At 28.3% G+C, this 12,958-nt stretch overlaps 1 protein-coding gene across 1 annotated transcript in view; it reads right to left on the reverse strand.

Moving 5' to 3' along the window:
* Positions 1–2,796: 2,796 nt before the first annotated feature.
* The window catches only part of LOC113559665 (serine-rich adhesin for platelets-like), a 246,841-nt gene continuing 236,679 nt past the window's right edge, over positions 2,797–12,958 (reverse strand). The window contains exons 3-7 of the mRNA XM_026965418.1: positions 11,400–11,514; positions 9,920–10,077; positions 8,112–8,260; positions 6,267–6,396; positions 2,797–5,346 (exon numbers count right to left, since the gene is read on the reverse strand). Of these exons, the coding sequence (XP_026821219.1) occupies positions 3,668–5,346; positions 6,267–6,396; positions 8,112–8,260; positions 9,920–10,077; positions 11,400–11,514 (2,231 nt within the window). The 3' untranslated portion in view covers positions 2,797–3,667. The remainder of the gene's footprint in view (positions 5,347–6,266; positions 6,397–8,111; positions 8,261–9,919; positions 10,078–11,399; positions 11,515–12,958) is intronic.

Below are 12,958 nucleotides of genomic sequence, written 5' to 3' on the forward strand. Positions count from 1 at the left end.
AACATGTAAAAGTAAAGAATTTAATTTAATTGTTTTGATTAAAAATTATGCGGTGTCAGTATGAATATCTATAGCTATAGTATATATAGGTATGTACTAATTATGCACACATGTGTAAGTTAAAAATTGGATTATTGGAAATGTTTTACTCTAATTTATCAATTTTACGTCTATTTTATAGATAGATTGTCTATTTAGGATCATTTGAAGTTATGAACTGTTGTGGTCTCTGAAAATATGATAAATGAATGCAAGACGTTCCATTGCGAGAATAACAACGCATAGGTAATGTATTAGTGTGACATAGTAAATATCGTCATGTCAAAAAGCATCAAAAATTGTGTCAAGGCCCTATAATTATAAATATAGATACTTTTTAAATTTTAAGGGAAGTGTCTATAAGTGATGAATGTATTGATTTTACAATGATGTGTTTTTTTTTCTATCTTTTTAATCACTTTTTGAGGGTCAACAGTCCAATTTTTCCGGTGTTTTTTCTAATAATTGAAAATTTTTTTTATACAAAATGGAAATACTTACGTTAAACAGGTTTTTGGAAAATAGATTTTGTTTTTATGATGTATCGTGTAAGTTTACGATACATAATATTATTATAATTTTTATCATAGTGGTGATGTATCGCCGTATTGGTATAATTACCTCGCAGGGCCGTACCTAGAAAAAATTTTAGGGAAAAATAAAGTCGAGTTTTTCTCCGTTTTTCCTTAATTTTTTGTTTGTTTTTCCCGACTATAAAAACAAGTTCTAGGAATTTTTAAATTTCTTATTTCATATTCCATTTTTGAAAATCGAAATATTTCATCCACAAAAATAAAATACATCTTAATAAAATCAATACATTCATCACTGATCACTCCACTCAGAATTTAAACATTTTACAAATTATTGTATTATACGCAATAAATTATCAGAATACGCAAATTAATTTTAAGATGTTATCTATCGATACTATGCACATTGTTTTACGTTAAAGTGGTATTTTAACTTATTAGTTAATTACAAGAATATAATATGGTATAAATATATTATATTATTATAATGATTAATATATTATTATATATTAAATGTTACTTATGTTTTCAGTAGATTTTAAACCAACCTTTCATAATACTAAAAGCAAAATAAATTACTTTAATAGCTATATCAATGATTAAACTATGAATTATACTATTAGTTATATAGGCTGACATTCGACAGATCATCTGTTAAAAATCGTTTTTCATATAGGTACTAACTTTTTGTTAAAAATTGGGGTTCCAAAGACATTGCCATTTTTTTTGTATTTTTTTCCAATACATACAAATTTTAAACTTGACCACTCTAAGTAACATTAAATTTTATACCAAAACCACAGTCAGTTATAGGTTGAAACATTTTTACTGATCCAAATGCAATGACTGATGACAGACCCACCAAGCAAATAAAAAAATAACACATCATTATAACACTAATATACGTTCATCGTTTCGCTTGAAATCGAAATTTTTCAAGGTAACTCATCATCCAGATCACCGTAAATATGATAATGATTTGTAGAAAAATTACGTATAGGAAAAATTTAAGTGTAGAAAATGAATAAAATATTTGACTTTAGACAGCAAAGATTATTATATTTCAAAATACTACAAATGACTACAAATTGACAAACACAATACCTTCAATAACTAACTACTAAATAGGTAAATATTTATAACATCAAACTACAATATTGTTTAAAATAATTAATAATTAAATCATCTTAAAGCTATATTGCGATGAATCGACTTCTTGTTACCTATAATATGATATTGTTGAGTTAATAAAAGCAAACATTTTCGGGTACTCTGTGTAGAATCCGCTGACCACAGTTTAATACTTTTAAAATTTTACATTTCGTTCAAAATTATTAGATAAGTATCTAAAAGATAAAGATTATATTTTCTATATAAAAAAAAAATATACTTTTATCTTTATAAGTAGATAGTTATATATAAAATTGTAAATGTTATGAATTAAGCCAAACACAATAAACATATCAAACGCTACAAAATGTTTTCACAGTAAAGACTACTTTAAAAGTTGAAAATATTTCCTTTTTTGGAACCAAAGCTACTAATAATCAATTAATTTGTTTTTATAATAATTAATAATGATGATAATAATAACGTTATAATTGAAACTTTAACAGTTTCACTGTATGATGTGAACAATTTTTAAATTTGTGTAATAAGATTATAATATAGGTTATAAATGTAATATTTTAATATTTGATGTAATGAATCATGATATTTATTTTAATAATAAACTTTTTACCGTTTTACTCAGAATTATAACGTTTTTATGTTTCAAAATACGCTCGATTACATGAATTTGGTTAAATCAGGGTTGATAAAGTCATTGTCATGTGTAATAATAATTATTAATTATTTATGTCTCAAGCCATAGTTTCGATTTTAATATTAAAGAATTCATCTGCACATACAATTGAAATAAACTAAATAGTACCTGTTCATAACGAGTAGTTACATATATTTACCTATATTATATTATGATCATAATTTATAAAAATAATTAATTAGAGGAATAATTAGATCTATTCAAATTTTAATTTTTTTTTTTGTTATGTATCATATCATTGTATACTATTGGCTGTTGCATTTATTAATTATTTAAATCGTATACCTATATGATACTCATTTTTACTATAAATTGATTGATTAAATTAATAATTTATTCAAACTATTAATACTAATATTATATAAATGGAAAAATTTGAAAAAGCAGTATAATATTATTTTAATATAAATTACAATTCATAACTATTGTCAAATCTAAAATATTGTTGATAATTAATAATCAAATAAGTGCGTTTTGAATAATGCAAGCTGATGACAAACGACAATCAAAAACAATTTAAATTATAAAGTATTCTCATTGAATATCAATATTATCCGTAAGAAAGTAAAATTATTATTGATTTTATGTTTTACTTTTTAATTTAAAAATTGGAATCAACATTGAATTTTAAATTCAATCATTGTATTCCGGGAAATATAACTCTTCGTCTGACAAGAACACCCAGTTTTTGCTCACGCTTCTTTAAATTTGTATCTATAGGGAAATTTAAATTTTAGTCGTAAGCCGAGTACTAAGATAGTGAAAAACGATTAATAAATTATAGATCCGATTGGAATCGTACAATGTTATTTATTTCGTCATAAACTTATTCGTTGAAACCCGGTTAGTTTGTCAATGATCAGTTTATCATGCGTCGTGAACCTACGAAAGGTAAACTGGCTAGTCTATATGAATAGGAGTTTTTGAAAACTGAAATACCTATGGCTGAAAATATCACGAACGTAAAAAAATTGTGTAGCAAAATGGTGAATTGAGCACTTTATGAGAAAATGTTTGCACCTGTAGATCGTCACTTTCGTGGGGCACACTGCGGAAGGAAATAACTCAGAACGGCGTACAATAAGTACCTAAATATAATGAATGTGTTTTGTATTATGTGCAGTAATATTGTGATGATGCAATTCGGTTAGGGGTTGAGGATGACGGATATGAGATGAGCAGGAAATTAAACGGTGTTGGCGATAGATCACGGTCATTAATTATCGTAAGTGATTGAAGCGCTGGGGAGGTGGGAGAGACAGGATGCCGTTTATCCCAAAAGTCTGTACAAGATGTACGGGTAGGAGTGATGGTGCTGTTGTTTGGGGCGGACTATGTGACGGCTGCGATTCGGGTGGTCGGTATATGCGTCGTAGTTGGCGATTTTCCGGTGGTTAGCGGCGGCGGTGGCAGCGGCAGTGGTGGTGCTGGCGGCACTGGTACTGGCGGTTGTGGTAACTGCGGCGGTGACGGTGACGGCTTCTGCTGCGGCACTAGCAGCCGAAACATCAGTGGCGGAGGATGTGATGTCGAACGGGGTCGCGGAGGCGGCGTCGTAGGTCATTTTGGCTGGCAGGGACGGCGGGGACGACGAAACGATGTTCCAATTGTGAGTGCTGTCGTCTGATTCGTCGACGGCAACAGCCGCGGGCGACGTGCCGGGCACGGTGTTAGTGGTAGCTGTTTCGGTGGCAGCGTATGTACCACTGTTGAGGGCGTCGTCATGTTTAGTAGAAGCGCTGGTGGCGATAGAGGCGGTCACGGTCGGTCGAGTCGAAGACCGCGTGGTCGCCGCATTGTTGTACCCGGTCTTGGTGGCGGCACTCACGGGGCTGGAAAACGTAGCGGTGGCCGAGGTTCCGGAAAACGGAGTGGCCGTGGGTTTGCGCGCGTAATCGCCGTCGTTGTTGAATGGCAATTCCGGGAAATCGATTTTCTTGTAGACGCGGATCGGTGGCTCGATGGTCGGGGCGTCGTTCGCCTTGGCTACGTATCCGTTGCCGTTGCCGTTGTTGGCGTATGAACGCAATGAGTTCAGCGCGCGGCCGGTGGTGCTGGTGGCAGTGGCGGACGCGGCAGCGACGGTGTACGGGATTTTCGCAACGACTGTCGCGATGGCCGCTAATGTGGCGGCGGTCGCACGGCGACTGTCGTCGGTGGTCCGACGGACGTCACCGGTCTCGGCGGTCAACATTTTGGCCACAGTGTGTATCTTCTCGGTGGTCGTCATCTGTGCAGCCGGCCGGCTCCTGGGCACGGCGGTGGTGGCGTAGACGCGTGGGTTTGCGTTGGCGTTGGTCGCATTGGCGCGGTGTTGCTGATGATGGTAATTGTTACTGGTGGTGGTCGCCGGTGTGGTGGCCGGGGTTTCGGTCGGTTGGCTGCCACCGGCCAAAGTACCCCCAACCGTCGTCACAACTCGTCCCGTTGTAGTTGTTTTCTCGGACGAGGTGGTCGCTTTATTTACGGTGGTCGAATGGGTCGTGGTGCCGGACGTCGTGCCAAGCTTGACCAAACCGGCAAGTGTCGTCGTCTCGGTAGCGGTCTCGATGGGCGTCGTTTTCGTCATCTGTTTCGCGGTCGTCGACGACGTAGTTTTCGGTTCGCTTTTCGGTGTGGTGCTAGATGTACTGGTAGTGCTGGAGCTGGTTACCGTGTTTGTACTGGGCACGGAGCTTGCGGTGTTAGTGCCGGTGCTCGTACTGGTGCTGATGCTACTAGCGCCGGTACTGGTGGTTTCGGCCTGGCCACCGATAAACGCCGAATCAATGCCGTTGGTGTCAAAACCTCCTCGGCCCGACGACTTAATAGGTTCTTGGGCAATCGACATCTCTTGTGGCAAGTTTATCATGCTACCGCTACTGCGTCCCATCACTTTAGATATCGACTGGAACGTTTCGTCGTTGTACTGAGCAATCGTGGCCATCTCGATAGCGTAGTCTTCAACATCTGAAAACGATATGCATATTATTCAGAGTTTGGTATGCGTTGTGACTTGTGGTAGAATGATAGAAATCTAAATTGTAATTATACACTTTGGTAAGGCAAGTCACCTATTGACTTGTGTTTGACAACCTAAGCTAATTATAAGGCGAAAATTAAAGAATATTTATTTATCTTATAAGAAAGATGATTTGTTGTGTTTTTTTTTTTAGTTGTATACGATAGAATGAAATCCTATTTGTGGTCGTGAATTCTTCACAGTACTAGATTTTAACACCAAAACTAACAATTAAATTCTCCGTGTCTCCTCCAAAATTGACAATGAAATTATGGTATGTTTGTCTGACTTGTATTTTGATTGGCATAACCTAGTTAGATTTGTAATTTGATTTGATTTCATAAAGAGGTACGTCTAATTTTAATATGTCATACACATACTCATTTTATTATATGCATTATATGCAACTCTACGATTTATAAACATAATTTTGCTTGATGAAGAATTTTTATAAAGTCTTAAATATTTAAGACAAACATATTTATGTGTTTTGTTGTACCTAACCAAACAATTTAAAAATTAGATGTTTTATTGAATATTTAAGCAATATTAATTAATGGATCTACCATAACAAACTTCACTTATTATAATAATTAGTTAATTTATTATACGCATTAAATATTATAGTAAAATATACAATAATTTCATTAGTTCATAACGTAATTTGGCAAACATCGTTTAATTGTTAACAAAAGTTATGTATAAAATAAATATGCTAAATATTTAGCAAAATTGGATATCTATTCATTTTAATAATTTCTAAAGGCAATCAAAACATTTGATATGGATAAGTTAACAATATGTATTGGCCTAAAAATATAACATTCATCATGTTTATTTTGGTTAATTAAGATTTTTTATACATTACCCGATTCTGAACTTGAGGTTGTTGTTTTTAATTTAATATCAGCTAGTTCAGGTTTGACTGGTTTAAATAATGTCTTCATTGGTTTATTAGAATTTGAACAGCTTAATTTTTCGATTATTTCCGATTGTTTCTAAAATATAAAGCAAATGTTTAGTTAATACAACATACGAATATACAATTTTCAAAAATACATTTCATAAGAATTTATCTGGTTATGCGTTTAAAATTTAAAATTTAAAATATATAATAAAACTAAATAGCTAGTCAAAAATTAAATTAAAATGAAAATTAAGTTCTTATTAATGAATAATAAGTGTTATAAAAATCGGTGGCTGCTAATGCTGCTATCCTAGAAAGTTTTAATAGGAACTGAGGAATCCATCTTATACATTATATTTTGCACTATTGCGCAATACATATATATTTTTTATAGATATTTATAAATTGTAAACACAAAACATTTTTTGTTGAAAATTAGACAATTTAACTGATGAAAATGTAATAATGTATACATTGATATACATATATAACAGTTATTTTTTTTAAAAAAAAAGCTTTTAATAATATTAAATTTCTTATAAAAATGATTTAAATGTTCCTATTGAGAATATCTACTATAGTTAATGATAGTAACGCATATAACGAATTTGTTTTGTGATTCATTTTAATAACTATAAGCGTGTTAAGTAGCCCACGAGGGTTGTAGAATTTACGACAAACTAAATATTTTTAAGTGTAGAAGAATTAATAGGTGGTTGTCGTCAGTTGGAAAAAAATTATAAGACACTTTAAGTACATTATTATATTATATGTAGTAAGTTTCTATGGAGTAATATTTTAAATTTTAATTATTCTGTAAAACAAGTTTTTCACTATAATATAGTTATATAGTATTATATTTTTTTACTAGTTATCATAATTATATTTATCATTATATGTGTATCCTATAAAAATAAAAGATAATGAATGATTTTACTTCATTAGTTTTGTGTGAGATGCAAAGAAACCAAAAGTATCTATATCATGATCCTATTGCAGAAAATTATTTTTTTTTAAATTTGATTTGCTTTGTGGTATTTAACAAAATAAAACTGAAAGAACAATGCAATCCAGCTAATCATAAAATTACAGATACCTTCTTAAAATTCTTAAAATGATACCACCTGTCTAGTAATGATATAATATATATAATAAATAAATACATATATAAACTCTTATACAAAAATAATTTAAATATTAAATATATAATGTATATGATACAATTTGGTATAATGTACATGGTACACAATATGAATTGCGTACATGTATAAAAATATGCATGATACCTAGAGTTATTTGGTGAGTTTAATAATTTGATATCATTCGTATTACCCTGTAGGTACTTACTACATTTTAATTTTTTTTAAATTAATTTGGTCAGGCTAATTAATAAATATCATAATAATATCAGGTATTAATCATACATTTTGATTAATTGTAAAACCACATAAATATTTAAAATAATTTAAAATTTTTAAATTAAATTCCTTTTAAAATTATTCTATAATATTTATATTTATGTATTATTTACCTATTTTATTGTATTTAATATAGATATATAATATACATTATATAATACTATTTAAATTAAAGTTAAAGGTCTAATTGTTGATATTATATATTATGTTCGTCTTTATTTTTTTTTTTAATCAAGAAATTATGTCAAAGTTAATTTATTAGTATTAACAGTAAAACGTAGTATGGTAATAATATTAATAAGACATTTTAAAATTGTCATCACACATGACTTTTTTAATAAAACTAACTGTATTTGTAATTGCATTAAATATTTTGATTATAACAAACCATGTTTCCTTTGCAAGTAACGTTTTTGGAAACACCTGGACTACATTCCTTTGTGAGTTGAATAGCAGGACGTTCTGGCAAAAAAGTTACTGTCATGCCTTCCATCATACTTGTCATGCACCCATTGCTCTTGGATGCCCAATATGGAACTATATAACATTGAATCATGTATTAGTAATTAGTATTATATGCATAAATATTTGTTTATTTATTTTTTACTTTAAAACTTCGATTACTTATTGAAAATTTATTACATGTTTCCTATATAATTAAATTAATTTTGCCTAATACTCGAAAAAGTTAAAAAAAAATAGGGATTCTTAAATTTAAACAAATTAATGTCCATTGCAATAATTTAACACGACATAACCCGATAATGCTAATTCAAAGTAATGGACTATGTGATATACGTCACCCTATATTCCCTTCACACATCTTTCTTAAATAGAAAATAATCCGAATAAATTATTATTTTACTTTAGATTCCTAAAACAGACACAAATGTACTTATTGATTATACAATGATGTATTTTTGAGTGGAGTCACTGAGAACGGATTTTTATGCACAAAAATCTCCAAAATATTATTTTAAAAATACAATCAATATAATATGCTACAAAATTCGCCTCTCTTAAATTCGCTGTTGGTAGTTAGTCTTCTTTATTATATGTCAGAAAGTTGAGAAAATTGTATAGATAGAAAAAAACACGTAAAAATTTAAGCCAAAACCAAAAATATGCACTAATAAATTACAAATATGCATTAAAAATGCAAAAAAGTTAAAAAAATAATAAAAAATGTAAAATAAAAATGAGAAAATCTCGACAAGAATGATTTAAATTGCGTACTTTTCTCATCATTTTTCAAATAGTTTATTCTACTATATATATGCATAATGCATTTACATTTAAATTTGTTCCTAGGGCATCACGTTTTACAATATCAACATTGCGAATGGTTCATAGTATTATATTGTAACTAGTCTGTAATCTTATTAGTCGAAAGTAGTAAATTAAGAGTACTAAAAATATCAATTTGGAAAATTTATCAAAAGACAGCTGAAAATGGAAATATTTATGCAATAAGAGTTTGTGAAAACTGATAACATCTTTTGTTTTTTGTTTTAGGTAACTAATTGAGAAAAACAACCGTAAAGACTTAATATTTTTACCAAATATATAAATTAGAGTTTTCTAAACTCGTTAACTTAATCATTAAGTTATTTTAAAAATATTTAGATTAATTTAAATTTATTTACAAACATTTTAAATGTCTTTTTGGATTTTAGATTTTGAACGGAGAAATGTATTTATTTTAAAATGACGAGTGTTTTTTTTTTCTGTAAGTATTATATTAATGTATATAGTTAAAATAATACGATAAAATAGCGTTATAAGATGATACAATTCTGAAAGTCCCCGCTCAAATTTGCTTTATTATTGCTAAATTATTGAATTAAAATTCAACATATATATATTACAGTGATCCATTCAATATTTACAGAACAGCGAGCGTAATCAACTTATTTATTTTTTTTTTTTACTATAGATATTTAAAAATATAATTTGTCATCACAAACATTGTCAAATTAATATTGTATACTTAAAAATCTATATAATTTTTAATTATAACACTTAAAGCTTAAATATTTATGCTATTTTATATATTTTTGATTATTGTATTAAGTGTTGTTCTCATAAGTTGGTTTTCGATCTCTGAATATTTTGTAAGTATGTACCCTTAACTTTGCAGATTAGTATAAATAATTTTTTAAATTAGCTCAATAATACATTTTATAATATAAATACCCGGGAGTTCACAAACGAATGATGCAACTTCTGGACCTCCGCAGTGTAAGCTGTGCCATTTGAAGTTAGCCGTAGGATCAGTGACAACGCAAACTGGGTCCGATGAACGTGGAACTTCTTCTCTAAAGTATCCACTTCTGGCGAGGGGCTGGTAATTACTGTGCATATAATTATCATATAAGTAGTTGATGAATACGATAATATTATTCATATGAGATATTATATTATGTAATATTTTTTAAATACATAATAATAATAATAATAATTATTATTATAAATTAACTAAACTTATGTGAAACTGTTTTTGGTTAATATATTATCGATTGTTTGTGAATAATAAATCTATATCAACTTTAATTTTCTGTATAACAACAATATAATAATCTAATCTAAATAATTTATCCTTAATATACTTTCGTTGAATATGTATTGGTTATAGTATATTTTTTTAAAAATGAAAAAAAGTTGTAATTTTTTTAGTGGTATGTTAGAAAAAACTAAAGCAAAACAAAGTCCTTTAAAAAAACGTGATTGATTTTTATTTGGAAAAATGGTCCTTTAGAAATATTTATTGGAAGAATACTTTTAAGAATATTTTTAATATTTTCAATATGTATAAATTATTTTTCATACTGATCAATTTAGTTTTTCAATAATTAACGTTTTTTGATAATAGGTATTGACCGAATACTGTACTATTTTTTATCATCTTAAAAACTTCACCCAATTTATTGTATAATTCAACCTAATTTTTAATAGATGAAAGTTTTGAATTTAGAACTTTTGACATCTTAATTTAAAAATACACGATATATATAATGTAAAAATAAAGTATCTATTTCACGTGCACATGTAACGCCAGCAATTTGTAAACTAACATAATTATTTATTATGTAATCTCTATGTATTATCTGTAATATTTTATAGTATTAATTTTTATATAGGTGTATCGAGAACAAAGAATAAATCCATTCATGTAATTAAATAAGATAAAAAAGTTTATAGACAGACAGTATAGGTGCCTAATATGGAATGGGCATATTCGAATTGCCTCTTACTATTGCATTTAACACATTAATCTCTCTTTAAAATACTGTACGTTATATAAAAAAGTTATAACAATATATAGATTTATGAAGAAAATACATGGTACATAAAATCAAAGTCTAAATTATATTAAAGATGTATTTTTAAATTTTTAGGGTTTAAAGAACATTTTATAACCATAATATTATGCAGAAAAATGTATTTAAAAAGAATGTGCAACTTAAAATGTTATTGTTTTATTGAGTAAAATTTATGAAAACTTGTTAATTACATGTATATTGTATATGACGTTGAAAATAATAACATGCATTTTGTATAAAATTCGGCTTTTAGTTATAATTTATGTCTTTATTTTAATTTTCAAATTTAGTTATTGTATTTCAATTTTTAAATATCACAATATTGCAGATAAATAAATAAGTAAAATACTTACGTCCATGTGAATTCACTAGCTTCGCTATTACGTTTCAAACCAATCCAAACATTCTCGATCACGTCTAATTCCTTCAGATAAGTACGTATTGCTTCAAATTGACTGTTAGATTCAACTGTAACAGAATTAAGAATAATATATTAAAAATATATCCGTTTTATAAACTGTATTTAGTTTTCCGTCATTAAATTAAAATTATATTTTAGTTAACTTAGTAATAAATAATAAAATATAGGAGATATATAGTAACCACAATTAGATATTTGAATAAAATAATAAATATTTTATTAAGAAAACAATAGATCAAAAAGCATTCAATATTTAATGAAATATTCTTATAATTATAGTATATTTTTGTAAAATAATTAAAATGTCTGAGTTGTTTCTTGAGATAAAGTTTTTTTTATTACTAATAATCTTATGTTAACTATAAGTATAACACTCAACAAAGGAATAAATACAAAGTTAAAGGTTTACATTGAAAATAGGTGATAAAAAAAAGAAATTCTTAAATGTCTGCAAAAAAGAAATAATATTTGCTATATATTTTACTCTTAATAAAAAACAATATAAAATGTCTATGAAAAAAACTGTAATGCAATTTTAACAAAGCACCACTACACTTCTTACATATATTATTGTTCGTTAAAAGCATTTTATAAATTACGATTCTATCGAATTTTATAATAAAATACAAAATAATAAACCAACAGCAAATTATAATACTAAATACATTTAAATCAGTTATTTTTTTTTTTCGTTTACCTAGTCAAATTATATATACAACAATAAATTATAATACTGGGTAGAATATTTAAATATTATTACATTTTAATTTATTGCAGGAATATTTTTTTATCCATAAAAACGCATATATATCTCTTAACTTATAAATATTTAAATTTATTATACTCAGTGATTCGGAAAAAACCATTTGTTTTTGTAAAGTCAAATTGTTTGTTTCAGAAATCAAAAAAGTTTGCACACTACAAAAAGAACCACATTTCCACTTCATTATTGTCATGAAAAGATGACATTTTATATAAGATATAGTATATAATATTATGTAATGCAGATACATTATGATAATATGTTAAAATTTAAATTATTAATGTAAATATTTCTTATTCAGCATTAACTCGTGTTTAATGATTAAGTTTGAAAAATATATACATTTTGGTTTAAAATGAATTCTTTAGCAAAACTCTCATCCGTTTTAACAATTGATTCACTGTCATTATTATTTTTCCGGTGTCACTATTTAGGGCGCTTAACATGTCAGTTAAGAAACTTCGTTCCTTGTCTCTTCCAATTATTATATTATATCAATTATTCATCTACCCTACCTCACATCTTTAGAGTATTTTCCGCCTCCAACTAATTAAAATATCTTTATTGTATGTATATTTGGGATCGGCATACAATTATCATACATAATATATAAAATAATATAAATAAACAAATTTTATTACTTTTGACCTTAGATATCATTCCGTTTTGCCAACTTGACTTCAGTTTTCAAATCTCAATTAATAAAGTTAACGATCAGGAGAGTGACC

The sequence above is a fragment of the Rhopalosiphum maidis genome, chromosome 3 (assembly GCF_003676215.2).
Source record: "Rhopalosiphum maidis isolate BTI-1 chromosome 3, ASM367621v3, whole genome shotgun sequence".
NCBI classification, from domain to species: Eukaryota; Metazoa; Arthropoda; class Insecta; order Hemiptera; family Aphididae; genus Rhopalosiphum; species Rhopalosiphum maidis.